The sequence below is a fragment of the Sceloporus occidentalis genome, unplaced genomic scaffold (assembly GCF_023333645.1).
Source record: "Sceloporus occidentalis isolate IW3139 unplaced genomic scaffold, rSceOcc1.0.p SCAF_1, whole genome shotgun sequence".
NCBI lineage: Eukaryota > Metazoa > Chordata > Lepidosauria > Squamata > Phrynosomatidae > Sceloporus > Sceloporus occidentalis.
The window spans coordinates 252,468,665-252,492,444 of record NW_028316981.1 but is presented as its reverse complement, the minus strand read 5'-3'; the positions used below and the strand labels follow the sequence as shown (position 1 = coordinate 252,492,444).

The 23,780-nt window shown below is 37.5% G+C and overlaps 1 protein-coding gene across 7 annotated transcripts in view; it reads left to right on the top strand.

Moving 5' to 3' along the window:
- DMXL1 (Dmx like 1) overlaps window positions 1–23,780 on the top strand; it is a 110,760-nt gene that overhangs the window by 37,160 nt on the left and 49,820 nt on the right. For all 7 annotated transcript variants that reach the window (XM_089491860.1, XM_089491853.1, XM_089491844.1 and 4 more), the window contains 14 exons: window positions 92–213; window positions 2,376–2,465; window positions 2,942–3,044; window positions 6,102–6,218; window positions 6,822–7,043; window positions 7,731–9,380; window positions 10,755–10,865; window positions 11,575–11,744; window positions 13,386–13,483; window positions 14,173–14,338; window positions 16,860–17,109; window positions 20,735–21,801; window positions 22,900–23,091; window positions 23,675–23,751. In XM_089491860.1, coding sequence (XP_089347986.1) covers window positions 92–213; window positions 2,376–2,465; window positions 2,942–3,044; window positions 6,102–6,218; window positions 6,822–7,043; window positions 7,731–9,380; window positions 10,755–10,865; window positions 11,575–11,744; window positions 13,386–13,483; window positions 14,173–14,338; window positions 16,860–17,109; window positions 20,735–21,801; window positions 22,900–23,091; window positions 23,675–23,751 — 4,435 coding nt within the window. The remainder of the gene's footprint in view (window positions 1–91; window positions 214–2,375; window positions 2,466–2,941; window positions 3,045–6,101; window positions 6,219–6,821; window positions 7,044–7,730; window positions 9,381–10,754; window positions 10,866–11,574; window positions 11,745–13,385; window positions 13,484–14,172; window positions 14,339–16,859; window positions 17,110–20,734; window positions 21,802–22,899; window positions 23,092–23,674; window positions 23,752–23,780) is intronic.

The following is a 23,780-nucleotide window of genomic DNA, read 5'->3' as shown; positions in this document are numbered from 1 at the left end:
GAGCACAATTATTATGGACAGCTGAAGAAGAAGAATGGATGACTATCTTCATACCCTTATCTAAAATTAGACTGTTAATATTTACCTTTAGGTGCATATTGTAATTCACCAAGTGCTTGCTTTGTTGCAAGTGATGGACAACATTTAAGGCTGTATCAAGCTATAATAGATGCCAGAAAGCTTCTCAGTGAACTATCTAATCCAGGAATTTCTGTAAGTAAAAGCCAGTTCATTATATAATTTTGAAAATGTTGCCAGCTAAATTCAGCCTGATGATTTTGGCAGCTACTCAGAAGAAAGTTAAATTTATTTACAATATTAATACCTCACCAACTTGTCCTGTAATGGTTGAGGTACATGGCACTGAATAGAAACTGAGATGGCTGTTTGAAGCATATACTAGAATTTAGCATGTATGCCATTTTATGCCACTGCAGCACTACAAAATATTTATGTTAATTTTTTTACATGGTGTACCTACCTATTTACCTCATTTTGTATAAGAATGTCTGAAATTTGAAGCTTAATGTCAGTATCCTGTGCTAGCTGCTATTAACTAAGTAAGAGGCACTAAACTTTGTAATAAATGTATCTAGCTTAAAATTAGGCACAGACCCTTAAGATGAATAGTGGGTTTAATCACTTAGTTATGCTTGTCAAACAGTATGCAAGCTTCATCTTCATAGTTTGTCAGTAATACAGCTCAATGCTTAAAGCAAATCAGGCCTGATGAGAGAATTCCTGGCTGTTCTGTTTATGTTTTAAGATCTTGTTCTGAATTTGAGCAGAGAAAGATGCAGTTAGTTTATTTTTTAAAAAAAAACAAAAAACAAAATAGACTCGCAGGTTGATTTCACTTGGACAAGACTACCCCTGCAATGAGTGTAAAAGAAGCTTCAGGACAGGAAACATTTATCAAAAGAAACACAGGAACAGATTGGCCCACATCCCCTGCCTCTACTGCTTTCCTCAAATGTATAGCCCTCAGTCCTTACATTCAAGTCAAAAAATTTTTTTCAAGGTTTTAAAACATGTAAGTTTTAACTTAGATTTTATAAATTTATGCCTTCACTCATTTCAAGCAGATTTAGCTTGGCTTTCAAAAATATCCAAAGATTTTGGTTATACAGTTGTCCATTTGTGCGTATTTTGAATCCGCGTCCCCCACTTTCTCCCGAGGGTCAAACTGAGGGACTTAAAATGGGGTGTTTGCCCATGGGTGCATGCTGCTATTCAAGCCAATAGGGCTTGAATATCTGTGGATTTCTGTTTTTGCGGGGTGTGTGTTTCCCAGAACGGATCCCCCGCAAAAACGGAGGGGCAACTATATTTATTTATTTATCTATTTTCTGTGCTTACTTTTTCCCAAAAGGGACCCAAGGGGGCTCACAATATAAAACCAATTAAAAAAAGATGAAAGTAACCTACAAAGTTAAAATTTAAACATACAAAAGTTAAAAAACATAATCTAAAACAACAACAAAAAACCCTTCCAAATAAAACCAGTTTGCATGATTTTAAAAAGCCTGCCTGCATAGAAATATTTTTACCTGCCGGCGAAAGGCCAGTCCATCCTCCCGTGGAAGGGAGTTCACAGGGTGGGAGCAGCCACTGAGAAGGCTGTCTCTCATGTCTTCACCAAGTGAGCCTGTGATGGTGGCAGGACCAAGGGAAGGCCTTCCCTGAGGATCTTAGGGCTCTAGCCGGTTCGTATGGGGAGATATAACAAATATTATATAACAAACATTTCCTAGGGATTATCTACATTACCTATAAAACCTTTATTTTCTCAGGGCTGGCTGTGTGCTGTTTGCACTTGTTTGTTGCTGCGTGCATTTACGTTGTTGTAAGACTTATGGTGACCCTAAGGTGAACCTGTTAAAGTGTTTTCTTGGCAAGTTTCTTCAGAGGGGAGTTGCCAATGCTGTCCGCTAATGCTTGAGACAGTGTGACTTGCCCAAGGTCGCCCAGTGGGTTTACATGCCTGAGCTGGGATTTGAATCCTGGTCTCCAGAGTTTGAATCCTGGTCCAGGAGTCAAAACACTACACCACACTGGTTCCTACTATACTACACAGCCCCAAAACCTCATATCAGGTCCAGGCTGTTTACACAATTCTGAGACAGGATTTGGTGTTTCCACCCCTTATTCCACATTAAAATTGCTTACCTTTTGATCTCAGTTTTCCAGAAAACCCAGAGCAAAATGTGGCAACAATGGCCAGCTCCCTTCCCACACAGTCCTTGCAAGTGTCTATTCTGTCCCAAAGTTCCCTGCTAATTATTCTGATATTTGGACAATGATATAACATATTACTGAAGTTAACTTTATGTTTACAAGACTGTTAACTTCTGCCTTTGTTACTAACTCTACAGAAATACGTTGGTAAAGTTTTTAACATCATAAGTCAACAATCAACAGCTAGACCAGGATGCATTGTAGAACTGGATGCCATTACAGAGTTGGTAAGCATTTTGCACTTCTTATGTGAAATCATCATTGTTTAATTTAATGAAAAATAAAGGGGAGAAGGCAACATCACATGAACATAAGTCTGCTCTTGTAATGCAATTTTCTCCCTTTCTCTCACCCACTCCCTGAGTCCTGTCCCATCCCCCCAAAAATTTTAGAGCAGATTTTGACAATGAGCAGGAAGCAATGGGAATTGCCCTGATTTCAATAAAAGAAGTTGAACCAACTGTACAGTACTGGATTTGATGAATAGTAACTGTTCTGAGAACAGTATGTCCTTGGTCAGTGTTAGCAGAATATTGTTTACTTTCAGTACTTCTTATCTGAAACATTTAACTTGAATCTATAAAAAAAAATTGGTAATAATGGGTCACATTTAAATATATTGGCAAAACTTGGTCTCTCTGTCAATGAGTGACACTAATCACTCTGTTATATTTATATGTGTGTTTGTTTGTTTTTAATTTAGCATGGTGGGAAAATGCAGTTACTTCATGTTTTTCAAGAAGATTTCATTTTGAATAACCATGAGAATAGACTGTCTGAAAAAGAGACCATGTTACCTGACTCTGGTAAAGCACATATATGTTTAGTAAACTTTCAGAACAATGAAATGATTATGAATATGTAACAAGCTTTCTGTGTAGTTTGTAGCATAGGTTTTGTTATTTTGTAAAATATAAAGCCTAAAAGGCTGATTAAATTCTAGGATCTGGTAAAAAATGTATTGTTTTTCCATAAGACGCTGGCTTATACTAACATCTTTATAATATTTAAGAGGCAAATAAGCATTTTATCTTCTGTGTCAATTGGTATGGGAAATTTCTTGATAGATATGGATTGTGTATGTGAATTGTGTGACACTATAACTCTTTTTAAAAACTGATAATTATTTCCTAAATTTCAGTGTTATTCAAACTTTGTGGTATCTGAATTTTCAAGACATACAAATTAGTATTTAGGATAGTATTCTCTTGTATGAAGTTGCAAGTAACAGGAAAAGTAACATGTATAGGACTGGTATACAGAATGTAGCAGAAGGAAATGGTAGAACCCTGAGATGTTAGGATAAATTTTAAGGTGGAAGCTGGCTCTTTTGAATGTTATCTCCCATGCACATCAGGGAAAAATATTAATGGCTACCTCACTCTTTGTTGTATTTGTTCTTCATTTCCATCAAAGGTATTTTTTGTGGGGAAAATTGAAAGATTGATTACAGTCTGTTTTGTCACCTCAGAACTCTCCCCATTATGACGGGGGAGGGATGGGGATCTTGGAACTTTTAATGCTTTTTTTCTTTTAATTGTATCTTGTTTTACTGCTGCAATCTGCTTGGATTCCTCAAGATTAAGAGGAATATAAATAAATTTTATTATTATTTCTACATCATTCTGCTGCATGTGTAGCTCAGGCCTAATATAGATTTTAATCCAGAACAGCATAAATGAAAACTAAACCTGTAGTGCTGTTGTTATTTTTCCCCAAACAGCAGTAGTGTTAGCCACATTTCTTGCTGCTGTTTGAATTCCTCTGAAAGACATTAGTGACATGTAGAAATCAAAGCTATTGTGGATTAATGTAGGCAAACTGAGGTGGTGCAGCTCAATCCCATGCATGTTTACTTGGAAATAAAAATCAAATTCAAACATGAATAGCAGAGGGAGAGGAACTGGATGCAGCATGCCAGAAGAGGATATTTTCATCTTACTGCCCCAGCTGAAACTCTCTCATGCACCCACTTAAAACCTTGCAAAGTAGATAGCCAAGTCTGTATATCCCAGGAGGGATTTTCATTAATGTGACCCCACACTGAAGGGTCTCTCTCTACTACCTGCCATTCTACTACTTACTGATGGTCCCAGACACATGGATTCAGTCTTAGGCAGATTCATAACTCATAAGATATTGAGTGTTTTAAAAGTCAGCACTAACATTTTAAATCAGGCACATTAAACAAACAAAACCTACCAACATGTATCAATTATAATTCTTATTAGGTAATAATTATAATTCTTCTGTCACCAAGCCACTACAGTTGACTGGGCCGAGTCATTGTACACTATACCAGTTGTATTTTTAAAAGCAGGCTTACATAGATTTCATTACAGTAGTTTACTCTGGATGTAACTGGACCATAACTGTGTAAAAGCCATTTTTCTGTGGATAGGGTTGCATTGGGAATGGGAGGAATTTTATACTCCTGGAATAATTTGAAGGTCAAAATTGTCTCCAGCAGCCAGAGGTCCAATTCTAGTTTTGAAAAACATGCAAAGGAGCCCTGTAAACTATTTAAAATGTGAATGGCTACTTTGGGGAGTTGCTAGAAGAGACAATTCACTTTTTATTTCTGGCCCAAAGCGGAAGAGTTCTGAAAGGGTTGAAGGCTCTGAAAGATACCTTGATGAGCTCACCTTATCCAGCCCAGTTCTAAATGGAACTAAGGTACTAAGATTGATTCCACATGTGCATTACTAGACTATGTCCTGTCTGGGAGGGTCCCTAGCTGTAAACCTGTTTTGGTGGGGCAGTGTACCCTAATTCAGAAATAGTTACATATTTCCATTGAGGTCAGAAGATGTCTGAACTCACATTATTTGCTATAATCTGTTTAAAATCAAATAAAAGCCTACCTCCCATGCAGCTGTTAAGTAGTTCTATACCTCCTTGAGGTGAGTATTTGAAAAAGAGAATAATAGTTGTGAGTTATCAACATGGTGATGAAACCTCAGCCTAGACTTCTGGACAATTTCTCCTAATGGTTCCATGTGGATATTGAAAAACATGGGATATGAGATAATGTTGCTAGACCACTCCAAAGGCCTGTGACCACGAGGTACAATAGTAGTTCCCCATAAGATGGTATTCTTACTGCACTGAGAAGCATGCCTGAAATATTATATAACTGAATAGAATTAATTAGTTAAATTAATTACTTGGATAGCCTGGAAGAATATCATGGTCAATGTGACTGAAAGTTGCTAAGGGCTGTTGGAGAACCAGCACTGTTACAGTTCCTTCATCTGTTCCATGGTGCAAGTCATCACTAAGATGGCCAAGACTGTTTCACCCGTGTGCACCTAGGATGAGTGGGATCAATCTAAATGATTGCAATTATCCAGAATTATATAGGTTTGCTGTACCACAGTCTGCTCAATGTCCTGTCCTAAGCATTAGGTTAAATTCCGTCTGGACGTTGTTTAAAAAGGTTAGATCCCATCTGGGTTTAATCAAGGAGATTGCAGGTGGAGGACCTGTCTAAATTATTCTCTTTTTTACTGCAGTAGAAGATATCCCCACCCACAAGGAGATTTTAATTTCTTTCATGGTTTAGACTGTAATGCTTGTCTTGGCCAGTTTTTGCTTGTTTAGATGGAACAACTTCCATAGGGAGTGTGTTAGACCTCAGCCTTCCAAACTGCTTATGGGAATGTTCAGGCTGAACATGAAGATTACACGTCACAATCTGACAAGACTGCATTGGCTGCATCAGAGTAAACATGCATTGGATTGGATTTCACGTCTGGAGATTTAGCTAGTGCTTGAGATCAAACACAAGAAGTAATGTTTTGCAGTAATGACTGTTCAAATTGTGTTATAGTATAGAGAAACAAAATCTTTATATTTTACAGGCTACCAGAAAAATGGGTTTTCTGAAAAATTCTATTTAATTCTACTGGAATATACTCAAAACTGCTCATTGTTACATATGTGGAAACTGCATTTGAAGTCTGTACCAGTCTCAGTGGGTAAGTTCTTACATATTTGTCAAGTAACTGAAACAACACACCAAACCTAGGTTCATTAGTTACAACATTCTGGACCAGGAGTGGGTACCCTAGTTCAAATAAGTTCACTGACACGGACAACCTAAAAAAATACCTACTTTCTCTCTGAGTATGACATAATAAATCCACCTTACTGCTCTTCAGTGATTCCACTTGCTTTTCCAAGAATTTTTCACAATCTAGAAAAAGCAGTCCCCTAATAATTTGTCAGTTAATGTAAGATATGTTTTAGACAGCGAACAAAGGAAGGTTTGCTGTCTCTGTGGTCTGATAAACAATAGCTATGCTGGGATGCTTAAGAGCAAAAATAGGACATTTTCCTTGCCAATATAGTTTCGATAGTAAAAAATCTGTATTGTTGACATTATTCTCCATGTATGCTAGCTGTTGCATGACCATTTCACAAACTTGTTAAGCCTATGCTACACTAAAATAGGTTATCTTAAATGCCAAGATTGGGCTGGAATTCCGTTTTACAAATGTTTACGAACAAAGCAATTTTACAAATAAAACAAATTATACAGAGGATCTAAGTATAGTTTTCCTCCTCTGTTATTTTTTTAGATGAAAAAATTGAATTCAAAGAATCTGAAATACAGCAGGAAGAGCTTTATTCTTCTTCTCCAGATCAAGAGAAGACACAGTATTCCTTCACAAAGAAATATCAAGCCTGCAAAGAGAACCTTCAAAGTACTAGCCAACTTGCTCTTTCTTCAGAAATTGTCTATAGTCAACGACTAAATTTACCAGAAGGAGTGGAAATAATAAGCATTAAACCATCAGCAGGTTTGTAAGCTACAAAAAGAGGATGGACGATTAACCTTATGTTTATTTGTATTTGTTTACTTGTTGGTTTGTCTTCCATGTTTTCATGATTATGGTCACATAAGAAAGTAACTCAGAGTATTGCAAGAACCAGGGCGAACAGTATCTTGGCACAACTGACAGATAATGCAGGCTTGCACAGGGATCAGCTAAGGTTTAGCTGCTAAAGGAACCATGGGCTTTATTCTGGTTGTTTAATGTGCAGTATGAGTGCAAACTTTCTCCCATACCTCCGGGCTTATTTCTCTCCCAACAAACAGAGAAAAAATCCAGAGGTTGTTTTTTTATTTTTGTTTTTCCGTCTGGTTTGTTGGGAGAACAACAAACCAGGGAGGTTCAGCCTACTGTAAGCAAGAGCAATTATATAGCATGCAGTAGCATGCTGCTTTTAATTGATCAGGCAGGTTTGGCTGCTGCTTGTTCTGTTGTATGACTCTAGGCATTATGTTTTAATGATAACTTTCAATGAAATGGTTGACAATGGAAGAATAGATGCAAAGATAGCATTACAATTAGGTTTTCAGTCATAGTATATATTACAGCAGATACCAAAATTTAGGGTTTTAGTGAAAGTTTCTCTTAAATCCTGACTTTTTAGTTTTAAAAATGTATGCAAATTTTTATTTTTTTCACACTTATTAATTTCAGGTCACTTGAGTTCTTCTTCCATTTATCCAGTCTGCCATGCTCCTTATCTTCTTGCAACTTTATGCTCAGATGGTAAAGTTAGATTTTGGAGATGCAGAGTGGCACAAGAATCTGACATGACTTCTGTATCAGAATACACAACAAACAGTGGTATATATGTATGGGAAGAATGGCCATTACTTATTGAAGATGGACTACTTAGCAGTAGTGCTCTTAATGTTCCAGGCATGCCTCTTGAAATCAGCTGTGCCCATACAAATCGCTTAGCTGTGGCATACAAGCGAACACTACCAAAAAACAGTCGGTGTTCTCAAGACTTTTTGGTGAATGTTGGCATTTTTGAGTGTGAATCTACAGGAGGTGCTTGTTGGATCTTGGAACAGACACTTCATTTAGAAGAACTAAACACAACATTGGACTGGTTAGAGGTTGATTCTTCAGCAAACAAAAACAAGAATTCAGTGCTCAGAGCAAAGCATGTGGTTCACTTAGACTGGATGTCTAGGGAAGATGGTTCACATATCCTGACACTAGGTATAGGATCTAAACTGCATATGTTTGGTCAGCTGGCTGGAAAGATACAAGAACAAAGTGGTAAGGAGATGATTGTACTGCCAGTCTGGGAAAATGCTAAAACTGCAAGTTCATCCAGATTTATTTTATTACGTTGTGTAGATTTAGTTTCATCAGTAGAAGGTTCACCCCCTTTACCTGTTTCTTTATCTTGGGTTCGTGATGGCATTCTTGTAGTTGGAATGGATTGTGAAATGCATGTTTATTCTCAGTGGCAGCCCCTTTCCAAGCAAGACTCCACTACTGGAGACTCTTATAGTGGAAGCACACCATCCATAATAAGCTTAATGAAACAAGCTCAGTCACCTGGTATTCACCCAACGAAACGAACGTTAACCAGATCCATGACAAGTCTTGCTCAGAAACTTAGTGGGAAACGAACTGCATTCGATCTTTCACTGGAAATGGAAGATTCTGGTCTCTTTGAAGCAGCTCATTCTTTATGTCCTACTTTACCTCAGTACCATCCCCTACAACTTCTGGAACTCATGGATCTAGGAAAAGTTCGTAGAGCAAAGGCCATCCTATCTCACTTAGTTAAATGCATTGCTGGAGAAGTTATTGCCATAAATGATCCTGACCATGAAAAGCGGTGCCGATCTCTCTCAATTTGTGCTAGTGGCAGCAGTACAAGGGATCCTATGACATTCAGCAGAGGTGCGATTACAGACTATACAGAAATAGACTCTGTTCCACCACTACCTCTATATGCATTGCTTGCTGCAGATGAAGAATGCTCATATACTTGTACAGAAAAGGCTAGTAACCAAAGAAACCATAAAAACAATGACTTGCCAGATGAAAACTATGAGGATCTCTTCCAGAATTCCAATTTACACACAGATGATCTGACTATGTTTGAAGAAGAGGAAGAAGATAAAAAAACAACAGTTATTGATCTTTCTCAGTACAGTCCAACTTATTTTGGCCCAGAACATGCCCAAGTTCTTTCTCGTCACCTGCTTCACTCTAGCTTACCAGGCCTCACCAGGATGGAGCAGATGTCGCTGATGGCTCTGGCTGATACAATTGCCATTACTAGTACAGATATAGGAGAAAGCAGAGACAGAAGCAAGGGTAAGTTTCAGAAGTTGATTCAAAGTAAACATGCTTAATTATGAAGTTTAATACTTTAAAAGTTAAATAGGTAATGTTGCCAGTAGTCAAAGACTAGATCTGCTAATTATGAAAGCGGTCAAAGTCTGTCTGATGATCCAAATTAGGTTGAATTTGATAATTTAAATTCCCAGTGTCATTGGGAATATCCCAGTGGTTGTGGATTTGAATTCAGCCCAGAATGCACATTCACGGTAAATATCAAGCTCTCATTCTCTTGGTGTGGATGGTCCCCAATCTGGTTAATGCCTCCTATTAGTTCAGAGGAAAGATAATAATAATCTGAATTTGGTTTTTGCATTATGCAGCATCCTAGGAACATTCTCTTAGTGCTTCTAGAATGTCTTTTCCAGTACTCTGTGGCTGCCACTGAAACTCTTGCTTTGGTTACCTTCAGAAGATGGTCCTGAACTCTGTGAAGCAAATAGAGGAACTGGATTTTGTTGGTTTGGTCTTTAGCACTTGTAAATAATGGCAAGAATTAAAGAGTCATCCTCAGCAGCCCTGTGTTGAACAGTTTTTCATATAGCCTTACACTTCACAAGCGATGGAACAACCTTCACATTTTTTGTATCAACACTATATTCCTCTTGAATGCACTGCATAACAGACATGTACAGAAAAATAACACCATTAAATTCTTTAGGGCAGGGGTAGGCAACCTGCGGCCCGCGGGCCGGATGCGGCCCGGCAAGGCCTTGGGACCGGCCCTCGCCCGGTCCTGCTGCCGATTGCCGCCGGAGCCTTTGGCCTCTCGCGGGAGGGCATGGGGCCTTTGGCCTATCAGGAGGAGGCAGGCAAGGGGGGCAATTGTCTATAGAAGCCTCCAAAACATGCATTTATATTAACATTTTTTTAAAATCAGCAAATTTTTTTACGTGTCCTCCATTTATTAAAAAAAATGTCCTCCATTTAAAAATTTTGTCCTACATTGGGCCCGGTTTATTTATTTAATTATTTTTTTTTAAAAAAAAAATATTTAATTATTTAATTTTTGGCTTCGGCCCCCCAGTTGTCTGAGGGACAGCAACCTGGCCCCCGGCTCAAAAAGCTTGCCTACCCCTGCTTTAGGGTGTTAATTCTGCCTGTTGCCCATGAGTATATTCATATAATATTAAATACTAGTAGTTTTTGACTTCTTGGAAATCAGTTTTAGTGGACATGTCTGGCTTAGTTTTCTTCCACTATGAAATTGTCCATCCATGTGTGCTGGGGGGAAAAAAGACTGGATTTAAATTTATATCATGTAGAACAAGGTGATGGAAAGAATAAAAAATGAAACTGCCTAATTTTATTTGGAGAATTAAATTATGCAGACTTAATTTTTATTCATAGGAGGAGAAACGCTTGATGAATGTGGTTTAAAATTTCTTTTGGCTGTCCGTCTTCATACTTTCATGACAACGTCACTGCCACCTGCTCATAGAGCACAGCTGCTTCACCAAGGTAATGTTTTCCCTTTTCCCTGTGTCAGTGTTCTTTGGGACAACTTTCTTAGAAACTATTTTTCACAGATAGAAATAGGATTATTTTTTAGGAATGGGAACTATGGGCATTGGAGAGGTCTGATATTATGCATGTTAAAAGTTGATCTTCTTTTCCTATTACCAGTCATGTATCATGGTTTAAGAATGGCTACTTAAAATAGCAATTCATCAGATACATGTGCATGCATTTTATAATTTATAGATCTAATATTATGTTAATTTACAAGAAGTTAATATGGATCTAGATTATAATAACTAATGTGAGATGTTGAATGCTACTTGATTTTGTTTTCATTTATGTGCTTGTGTGTGTGTATTGACTGAGTTGACATCTCTTTCAAGTATTTATGTTCAAAGGGAGAATTTCTGGATCCACAGACTTAAGACCTTAACACTGCATGGTGTCAGCATAGAGGGTAATATATAACACTGTCATCAGCTTTAGAATCATGACAATATCCTCTTCTAGACTGCCACTTTTTGTTTTTAGAAACTGAAGAAGGCAGAATCATAGAGTTGGAACAGACCTCACCAAGGAGTTTTGCTAATTTGTTATGTTCTGTTTGTTATTTACGCTAATACATGTAAATAAGAATTTGTAAGCACTTAATCAGGTTAGCCTGATGTAAACTATACTATTCTAAAAATAATCTTTTTGGATCATTTAGGTTTGTCTTCAAGTCATTTTGCCTGGGCATTTCATTCAGTAGCGGAAGAAGAGCTGCTAAATGTTCTACCTGCAATGCAAAAACATGATCCAACATGGTCAGAACTCAGAGCTATGGGTGTAGGATGGTGGGTTCGAAACACCCATAGTTTGCGCAGATGCATTGAGAAGGTAATTGCAGTTTCTGAGCTATATAATGGTTTCTGAGCTATATATTCATTCTGCTATTCCAGCATGGTGCAGTTCAGTTAGGTAAATTCTTAAGCAGACAAAAGTATTCTGGTATGGAATGGGATGCGGTGATCAATTACCTAGAAGAAATATGGGGAAATATTGCGACAATAGTTTCCTCTTCTTGATTAAGTAATATATACGGGTGAGTGTATAAGCATGTATGTATACCTTAATTATATATAAGTTGAAATATCTTTTATTTGGTTAGCTCATAAAGTGGAAATGTACAAAAATAAGAAAACAAAACAAAAAGAATTATGTTTATTTTTTTCACTTGTATCTTAATTTTACTGGACAGTATGCATTGTGGAATTCTTCAGTATTGATGAGTGTGTTGTATATTATGATATTTTAATTAATAAAACTTATTTTAAAAATTAAAAAAAGAAAAAATGTTCTGGTATGATTAGCTAAAAATAATAAACGTACTTGTAAATAGAAAAATGTAACATAGCTAACAGAGACAATATAAAGTGGGCCGTTGGTTTCTGCTGGGATTTGGTTCTAGGACCCCTCTTGGATACAAAAATCCATGGATGCTCAAGTCCCATTAAATACAATGCCATAATAAAATTGTGTCCTTTAAAAAAATGGCAAAATCAAGCTTTGCTTTTTGGAATTAATATATTTTTACAATATTTTAAGCCATGGATGCTTGAATCCATGGATAAAAAAATCTGTGGATATGGAAGGCTATCTGGCTTGTAGGTATGCTTCTTTGTGAATTCTACATCAAAGCATGGGTCTGGGGGGTTTAAATGCCCTGGCTCCTAGGATGAGGGCTAATTATTTTCCTGTGATATATCAGTTGACCTAAAAGTGCTAACAAACCACTTTGCATGGGGCAAGACAAAGACTGCCATAGTCATTTATGCTATTCGTGAATCTACTTTGTATTTTTCAGTATTTTGGTTTCAGACAGAAGAACTGTGGGAATGCAAAAACACCTTGAAATACATAAACAATGGTTTATTTTGCCTGGGTTTTTTTAATTGACCTTGTTCCAGGCCCTTTCAAATCATTGTGTCATTTGTGTCCAAACTGATGTTTTTCCACCAGAACTGTTATGACAAGCAAATGTAATACAACATTACAGCAAATACAAAAGGAAGGTTACCATTATTCTTGGGCTATATAGATAGTTTCCATAGTCACCTGGCCCTGATGCAGACCAAGCAGGAAGTGTTTTTGCTTTATTTTTCTGATGGTTATAGCAGACTTAAATTCAATCACTAGCTTAATAGTTATCAGGATTTCAGTGTCAACAGATGTGTGGTGGGTGAGAGGGCTTGCAAAGGAGGGGTGGAACACTGTCCCAGTATAGAATCTAAGTAGGCTGCTAGTGGATGCCCAGCATGGAAATGCAATCAGTCCACAGAAGGCTAGTAATGTTTTAAGGCTTATTTACAAAACTGTAAGTCATTAAAATGCATATACAGTGATGAGCATTGCCATGACCTTTGATAGCCCAGTGAAGTTAAATGAATAGGTTTATTTCAAATAATTGCTTAATATTCACAGCCATCTGTATGATAACTGTATTAAATTTCAGTAATTAATACACTGTTGCTTTTACAGGTTGCTAAAGCTGCCTTTCAAAGAAACAATGACCCTCTCGATGCTGCCATTTTTTATCTTGCAATGAAAAAGAAAGCTGTGATTTGGGGATTGTACAGGTATGTGTTGTACAATTATATAATAGGATCTAATTCTGTATGTACAGGTTAGCCAACTTTGCTGCTTTGCTTTATTTCATTTTATTTTCCTCCTGAAGACAGTAATTGCCTCAGGTGCCTGAAGGTATCTTTAATTCTGATTCCCAGAACCTGATATGTTTTTTTTCAGTTCTACCTTCAATGCATTATTTAGGTCCTCTCCTAATAACTCACAACCTCTCTCTCTTGATGTACATAAATCTTACTTTATTTGTGTATAGAGACTGAAAACAAATATGTATTCCCTCTTCATTCCATCTGCCGTGTTCCAAGTACTAGTGTAGTACATTCTCTATACCTGCTGCTACTTCTCATTTCCATGCAAGAAGGTGGCTCTCTGATGTTAGGGACATCCCATTGGGAAGAATACAGGCAGCCACAAGTACACTATGAGGTTCTTTGCACTTTATTTGTGCATAAATACACATAATTTTTCTTTACAGAAACATACATGTATTTTCTGAACAGAGGGATACATTGTGAGGTGCAGATAGCAATCAGAAACTGCACAAGAATCTTCATGTTCTTGTCCAGAGGGGAAGATGCTATTGCTATTGCTCAATATGTATTCAAGATTGGAACTGTTTGTGGATACACATTTAAAAAAACTGAATTGTGACATAATGAGTATAAAACTCTTACATTTGCAGATCCATAAAAGACACCAAAATGACTCAGTTCTTTGGACAAAATTTCTCAGAAGACAGGTGGCGTAAAGCTGCATTGAAGAATGCTTTTTCTCTGCTAGGCAAACAACGGTTTGAACATTCTGCAGCATTTTTTTTGTTGGCTGGACATCTAAAGGATGCAGTTGAGGTAACTTGAATGCTAATAGTTGTTAAGCAACGAAAATATTTAATGTGTATTTACTGCTCCTATAGTTTTGCTTCATTTATTTTGTAATTTCTATTTGATTTCCTGTCTGGACATACATCAGATGGGTATGTATTAATATGAATTATGGCCACCTTATGGTATAATTATTAGTATGCTTGCAAAAGGTTGTGTTTGCAATTTTAAAGATAAAATAAAATTGTTGTTTGCCTGGCTTAACACACCTTACTAGTGCATGCAAAAAAGATTTCATAAAATCAAAGAAAGGGCTATGGTATGTTGTGGTGTCACTAGTGGTGTGTGTTGCTCTGGGGTGTCACCTGGTGGGGTCACTACCTTCAGAGGTCCACATGGCAACCGCCAAGTGGGAATCAGAAGACCTTGGGGGGCGAGATACTGCTGCCTTGTGAGATGGCCAAGTGTGCCCTCAACCTTGCTGAGCCGCACCATTCGACTCACTGCAGCTGTGAAGTGAGAGAGTGCCCTTTTGGTCCCATCCCAGAAACCATGCCCTCTGCACCTAGTGACGTTCCAGTCAGGGATACCACTGATGGTGTGATGTGTTGCAGTCCTAGCTCCACAGTGATACTGTGTATCTTTGAGCTTTCTCTTTTAACCAACAATATCTAAACCAGTGATAGTTAAAGTTGTGATTCCTGAAGCACTCCCAGTCCCTAAGCGACTGGCTGACAGTCCCTAATAAGTTTCCAAGAAAGAAAGAAACAGTTGTTCCTGGTGGGCATATGGCACTAGTTCCTGACATGGGAGAGAGTGGGGAACAATTGCCGCTCCATCACATCTACTAGCCTGAGAAGGTTCAATAGCCCAGTGTGTATGTAACTCTCCCATATGATGATCTGTGATTATTTTATTGCACATATACTTATATTTATTTCTTTGTGTATGTTTCTACCTTTTTTTTAAAAAGTAAGCGGCTTTGATCCCAGTTGTGGGGAAGATATGAAAGAATGACTCATAATGATAGTGCTCCAAACTGTCATAATATTAAATAACAAGTACTTCCTTCCTAGAAGCTCTTGTTGTGCATGAATTTCATCCAGCATTCTTTCCAATAGTCATAACTGCAACTAAAGGTGATAGCTGTTCTAACCTTGGCTGTAGTTCATACTGAGTTCACTCTTGACCATATTTTGCACATTTGTGGTTTATATGAGAGTGCTTACTGTTAAGATAAATGTGGATTTCACTTTTAAGGTAATAAATTTGGCATGTTACAACTAAGAGATGGATAAGAATGGATAAGAATACAGTACTACACAATAGTTCCTTAACTATTGTTAGAGCAGGGATATTGTGGAACCAATGTATTACAGGTGTAGAAATTTTACTATGTTCTTGTTGAAAATAGAGGTATTTGAAGTGCAGGACAGAGATTTCAAGTTGTGGTAAAGATTCAAAAACATGAACAAAAAGACCTAGGGTCTACATACCCATAGTATATTTAAATCAAGGCTGTGTTCTCCCTCTTACACATGCCAGTTAGGTTTTTTTTCTCTAAACAGTTCATATAATGTGGTGTTCATAGGATGTGGTGGCTCAAGTGGTTAAGACACTGACTCTGTTGATTGCACGATTGGAAGGTTGGCAGTTCGAGGCCCGGGTGCCGCATGATGGGGTGAGCTACCATCACTAGTCCCAGCTTCTGCCAACCTAGCAGTTCAAAAGCATGCAACTGCAAGTAGATAAATAGGTACCACTCCGATGGGAAGGTAAACAGCGTTCTGTGCAATCATGCTGGCCACATGATCACAGAGTAGTCTCTGACAACGCTGGCTCTTTGACTTAGCAGTGGAGATGAGCATTGCCCCTTGTGGTCAGACACAACTTGACAATCTTATCAACAGGGAATATCTTCACATTTTCATATAAATGACCTCTTCTTTTCTGTGCCTGAAACCTTAAGAAAAAAAGAGCTGAAGAAAGTGAGAGAGAGAACAGTGAGTTGGAGGAAAAAAATGGTGTGCTTCTTCCTACTTAGGTTCTGACTGTTCTCAGATTTGGTTGTGACCCTGTTCACTGCCTTCTTTTGCCTCATCCATTCATATATGAAGCCTTTAATATAAAATTTCTTTCAACACAGATTAGTGTTATGTCTTAACCAGGTGACTAACTTGGCCCATATGTTGTTCTAATAGCTGCATTTTATAGATACAGATAAAATCATTAATTTGTATTAACTGTTCAAACATGAGTTTTGTAATGTGGGTAAATTATCTTTGGCCTTAGGTGCAGGGTACAGTAATACCTATTAAACATACACACAAGTAGCCCTACATTGGCTTTAACTGGTTGGAAGTTAAATCTGGTAATGTTTTGAGATGTTACTGTACAAAATGCCAGCAGGCTGACCATTCAGAAATCTGTTCAAACCCTGTTATTTGCTATAATCAACCTTTAAGACTTTAAGAACAAAACATAATAGAAGTATATTTTGACTGAACTGACCACATTTTAAAAGTAGTGCTGTGTTTGTTTCGTGTAGGTCTGCCTAGAGAAGCTAAATGATATTCAACTAGCTCTTGTAATAGCAAGACTTTATGAGTCAGAATTTGAAATAGCTGGAGCTTACAAATCAATATTACAGAAGAGAATTCTGGGGAACAGACCTCATTCCACTGAAAATCCATCAAATGCACATGTTGATCCTTTCCTGCGAAGTATGGCTTACTGGATTTTGGAGGATTATAGCCATGCTCTTGATACTCTTATAAACCAACCCATTTTGGATGAAGGTAAGCTGAGGCATTCTAAATATATTTTTCAATATGAATGTGTATTAAGAAGAACTCTTAAATAAATACCTCTATAATAATAATAATAATAATAATAATAATAATAATAATAAATTATTTATTTATATACCGCTTTTTCAGAGATCAAAGCGGTGTACAGCAGATAAAATTATGACCAAATGTCATGATACAATATAAAGCAGCTAAAAATAATATTACAATATAACAATCAAATACAGTTATCTAAAAACAGCATAATTATATAAAATTAAAATCAGAAAATAAATACATAGCATAATCAAACATTATCACTTGGACTGATTGGAATCATATACAGAAGGCCCTCATTTTTAATGGGGTTAGGAGCAGCTTTGCCAATTTCCAGGAAATTCCCTGGAATCCATGGAATTTAATTAATTTCTTTCTGGGAATTTTGCCTGAATATTGGGGAATTCTGGGGATTTTGGTAAAACATTCCGAGGAATATCTTCAAGGCTTGTTGGCAACACTGGTTAGGAGTGTACTCCATGTCCCGAGAAAGCAGGAAAACCACAGCTATAGGTCTGCTATTTTTTTAACCTGAAAGAGCACTTTTCAAGGTATCGTTGGGTTCTCCAGTAGAACTCTTATGGTCAATTTCCATTAGAAGTTGGATCACATTGGAGAACCTATAACTGCCTAGTGAGAATGTATTTTTTCGATAGCAGGAGAAATACAGTGATCTGTAAATAATCAGATAAGTGAATACTTAACCACAAATGTGTAGAGATGACTGTATTGCAGAACTTTGAGGATGACTGTGCCTTCCCCCTTCATTGTATATGTGATCTAGACCTTGAACAGAGTGAAATTTCAGTTTCTTCTTTTTTCGCTCTCTGGCCATTTTAGTTTGTTTTGCCCCTTTCCGTTCTGTTCTGTTCTGTTATGTTCTGTTATGTTATAGGTAGCTTAAAAACAAACAGCAGTTTAGAAGAGTTTGTTCTGGTTCACAGAAGGATGCAGTTAATGACTGAAGTGTGTATTTATTAGAGCGGTTAACAAACAGAATGTATTAAATGAATAAGCAAAATGTATCAACTTTGCTTAGATACAATTCACTTTTATTTTGAGCAGCTGAAGTTGAAAGTCAGTACATATTTGCTAATTAAGTTCAGTTTGTAAATCACTCAGTAATTTGTTTTTGTTTTTTTATTTATATACCGCTATTCCAAAGATCATAGCGGTGAACAGCAAGTAAGCTAATTAGCAAGTAAGCTAATTTGCCCCCATCAGTCTGGGTACTCATTTTAGCGACCTCGGAAGGATGCAAGCCTGAGTCAAGCTTGGGCCCTTTTGCTGGTCTTGAACTCGCAACCTTGTGGTTTCGAGTGAATGGCTGTAGTACAGGCATTTAACCACTGCGCCACCATATATCACTCTATATATTCTTCATGTATATGTAAGGGCAGTCCTGCACTCAAATGAACTAAATCTTCATTAATTTATTATATTCTCATGGGGATAAATGGAGTGCAAACAACCAGGAAAGAGAATCATAATATCACAATAGAGTATTTTTGTGATAATTATAATACAGACATACCAAAGCTTCTTTCAAAGAATCTCCCTTTTACAAAGTCTTTTAAAATATCTACTTTCTCTCATCATCCCCTGTCCAGCTGAAAACGTTTTAGTGGTGTCAGCATTTGTAGGATGTTGAAAGAAGACTGGAGAAACCCAGACTTTCAGTGTTGGTTTACAGTAGCATATCTTTCAATAAAGCTTGTAGGAAAGGATTCTGTTCTCACCATTCCTACTGCAATTATGTGTGCCTTCCTACAACAAACTAGGTAAACATGAGGTATGCCTAGAATCCCTAACTGAGCATACAGGAAGAACAAACACAGAGAAAAGGGAAGAGCAGATAAACCTGCTTCACCAGTTACCCACACTGTGTTTTCAAAAAGCACAGATCTCTGTGTTTGGCCACCAAAATAGATATTGTGACATGGTGGAAAAAAAGTCATCCCTAGATGTATTTTGGAAGTATGGGGTGTGGTGGAGTCTTTTTCTTTGGAGAAGAGAAGGTTAAGAGGTGATATGATAGCCCTGTTTAAATATTTGAAGGGATGTCATATTGAGGAGGGAGCTAGCTTGTTTTCTGCTGCTCCAGAGACTAGGACCTGGAGCAATGGATGCTCTTCACCTCTGGCTCGAACTCACCACCTTGTTACGCACCGGCGCTGACCAGTTTTGGCCAGTGGTTAAAGCTTTGCTCTAAAGCAGCAGAGTTACAGAGAATAGGCTGAAGACCCTGACAAACTCTCCAAGCCTTCTCACTCTTGCTTCCACAGAAGTCTTCCCACTTCTTCAGGATCCAGCTGGCTCTTGTATCTTCACTCAAGACACCAGACAACTCAGTAGTCTTATATAAAAGATCTACTTTATTCTACTATATACAGCTCCAAAACTATCCAACACTACTACCCAACTACTACCCACAAAATACATTGGGATTCATAGTCATTATTATAGTCATTGCAAAATACCACCCACTGTTGTCTGTTTCCACCCAGTGGGCGTGTACATCCACTCTCATTGGTTCTCTTGGTTCAACCCACAATTAATGATTTCATCATCTCACCTTGTCCACTTAACAATTCTCAGGTGTTCTCAATTATCCTCTTTACATTTCTGTCCTTGGCATTTAGGACTTGCTAATTCCATTACCTTTTACACCTGTGTGGCTTCTAATTGCTTCTCCTGAGTCATCCTGACTCTCACATACAAGTTTTATTTCTTTCACTGTATATCCCAAGCTGCATTTTCCTTAACAAGCAAGCTCCAGGAAAAGAGATTCCACCTCAATATTAGGAGGAACTTCCTGGCAGTAAGGGCTGTTCAACAGTGGAACACACTCCCTCGGAGTGTAGTAGAGTCTCCTTCCTTAGAGGTCTTTAAACAGAGGGTGGATGGATGTCTGTCGTGGATGCTTTGATTTAGATTTCCTGCATGACAATGGGTTGGCCCTTGTGGTCTCTTCCAACTCTATGATTCTATGTAGGTTTTTAAACAGGGACTAGATGGCCAACTGTCGGGGGTGCTTTGATTGTGAGTTTTTACACGTCAGAGGGTTGGGCTGGATATGGTCTCAGCTCTATGATTCTTCTATGTAGATCATTTATACCGTAGTATAATTGCATTATGTGATATAATTGCTCAGACAAACCATTGTAACTTGAAAATATATTTTATGAAGTTTGTTTCAACTAAACATATTTAATTTTAGCGACAGTTTAGGATTCAGACACTATGTCAAAATCTGATTAATTGAAAGTTAAAACCCCCTTGAGGCAATGCTGGACAAATAGGCAGGAGGTTGCGTATGTCAGGCTGAGGTTTGTACATGTAATTATCTGCCATGTTCTCCTAATTCTGAGAAAGAGCTATTTTCTGTGTAGAATATAGAAAATACAAATTAGCTTTCTTAGTTCCTAAGAAAAAAGTACCTTGTGAGGCAGTCTTGCTGGAGATTACAAATGTAGTTATCTAATGTTATTTTATATAACTGGAGCATTCAGAGGATTTATTTTGCTAGAACAGACACAAATCCTTCATAATACTTTATCTTGTTATATCTTTACAGATGAAGGAAGAATTTCAACCTGCAACCCTTCCGTTTTTAATTTTTATAATTATTTAAGGACACACCCTCTCTTACTGAGGCGGCATTTTGGATCTTCTGATTTATCTTCCACGAGAATTTGTGTAACAGGAGAAAATGCACTGGCAGATGAAATCAATTTAGCAGAAAGAAGATTGTTCTTTACTACAGCATACGCTCACTTAAAGGCTGGCTGTCCCATGTTGGCTTTAGAAGTGCTATCAAAGATGCCTAAAGTGGTCAAAAAGTCAAAACCTTTACATAGAACATCTAGTTTAAGGGACACTAGTAAAGGGTGTTCACCTTGTTCCCCAGTACTGATAGAAACAAAGGATGACAAATCTTTCAGCATTGACTGGTCACAACCAGTAATAAATGGTTTAGAGTCATCTTCAGATGGTTCATCAGACAAGCAACCAAATTCTGTTCTTTTTGATTGGAGTCAACCCAGTACTGTCTTCCACGATGAGCCTTTGGAGTTAAAGTGGGACAGTGACAAGGATGAGGATAGTGAAGATTCTTGTCTTGTAATGAAACCTATTCAGAAAACAGTGAGTGAAAAGCCAAATGAAGTTAGTTCTAGCTACACAGAAACATATAGTTCAGGGATTGAAAATGATGTTTTAACTTTATCAGAAGACATTATTTCTGCACAGCTGAAATTTAGGGCATGCTTGAAGATTCTTACAGTGGAGCTTCGGACATTATCTACTGGCTACGAAGTAGATGGTGGAAAATTAAGATACCAATTGTATCATTGGCTGGAAAGAGAAGTGGTAGCTCTTCAGAAAACCTGTGACTATAGTGTTGAAGCAGAAGATGTTCAGTCAAAAATTAGCCCAGTAATGGATGATGCTTCATTAAGTGAAGTGACTGATGAACCCTCAGACCCACAACAAAATATACTTTTGCAGAGAAGGCAATGGCTTGTTAAATATCAGTCCCTTTTGCGAATGTTTCTGAGTTATTGCATCCTTCATGGATCTCATGGTGGGGGGTTGGCATCTGTAAGGATGGAACTGATTCTGCTTCTGCAAGAATCTCAGCAGGTATGTACTTCTTCCTCATTGTCTAGGTGTAGGTATTAAAATATTTATACTCAATAGTTAAGATGCAATAGTTAAGATGTTGATAAAGGCAAATTATCAACCTGATAAAATTATACACATTTAGATTTCTTCTTTGCAACTAGTATTTTCTTCCACACAAATGATCTAATTTACCATGTTTCCTTCCTGGCAGAGAAAAAAGCCAAACAAAACAAAGGCAGGATTTGCCATATTTAAGCTTATCAGAGAATGATTAGAAGTTATTTTTCTAGAACCACTTTGAGGTAGTTGTATTTGCAGTGATATCTGAAATGAGAGTTGTATAGCAAAGCTCCCTCAAGAAAGTTGTTGGAGCTTGAATAGAACCTTTGCAAATAAGGCAGGGACCAGAGACTAAGGTTGTAGCATTTCAGAGAACTCACTCTGCCTGCCAGTTGCTGAACCAGTCTTGGGTATCTTATTAGGCCACATCCCAACCAAGATTATAAATCTAGGATTCTGTGGGCATGTTCACTTCTTCTTCAGGGTCTCTGTGAATCACACAAATGGTTTTTTGCTGCACCTACGCAGTGAGCTCGGAAACTTCTAGAATCTTTAGGCAAAACTTGGTTTGCAACTTTTTGGCTGTAGCCCCGCCTACCGTATATATTGCCCCTGCTCGTCTCCAGTTTCTTTGTTCCGCTGCGCTTAGCAGCTCGAGGAAATCAACATGAGCCCTTACTTGAACAGAAACATTGAAATAAGTGGTGTTTATGTTAGTTGTTATAAAGATCCCATTCATATCAGCAGGACTACTGTGTAAGACAAACATTGCATTAAACCCAAAGGTGAAAATCATGTGACTCTCTTGATGTTGAACTGCAGCACCTAGCATTCTTCACCACTGATTGTGTAGGCTAGAGTTGCTGGAATGTGCAGTCTGACAACATCTGGAAGGCTCCATGAAAACCATATGTTTTCCTCTACCTTTAGTGATATTTGGAGGGAAGAACCAAGAACTGTTACCATTAAACCTAGTTCTAAGGTGTAGAAATTCAATCCTGTAAGGTCAGCTATCAAAACATACTTTCTGTTTCATTTTCCTCTCTCTTTGTAAAGGAACTATCGATGCAATTGCCTATGAATGCTGTATCTGAGCAGACCTCAATACCACTTCTGTTTGCCTGTACTGCAAGTGCTAAAACTGTGGTGGCCAATCCTTTGCTTCATCTTAGTAACCTAACACATGACATACTACATGCTATAGTAAACCTTGACTCACCACCCCACCCAGATATACAAAATACTAAGGCAAGTATAATATAATAACCACACTTTCAATGTTTATAGATTTAGAATAATTTCCCTAAAATTATATAAATATTTATAGTTACACAGTTTTCTAAACCAGTCTGAAAGCCACAATATGCACAACAATTTTTATAGGTAAGTTTTAAAAATTCATCTGATTTCTTTGTGTTATACACCAGCTTTAGCATCAAGTCTTAAATTGGCTTGTAACACTGAAACCATGCTGATTTGTTTTAACTTACTTATCAAATGTGTTGTATATTTGCTGGTTATCATACTGTGTTGTTGCTTAGATGATGGGAGATAAGGTGTATTGTGTCACCAGCATATTGATTTATCAACAGTTATAGATAAGTTTTGAATGACACAGAAGTCTGCCCTTTGAACTACTTAAAGGAGGCCATATTAGGGCATGTGTATATGTTCAAAATTAATTACCTGGCTGAAATAGATGCTGATGTATAACAAACTGTGACAACTTGTATTTGTTTTGGTAAAATGCTTCTGAAGATTGGCATTTTCAAATTTATATAAAGAGCAATTGTATCAGATGTGTAATGTGTTCTGCATACTTTTCTTTCAGATACATGTAATGCATACTTTAGCAGCATCTCTGTCAGCTTGCATATACCAGTCTCTCTGTGGAGGTCATAACTACAGGTAAAGATAATTAAAAGTGAACTTTAGCG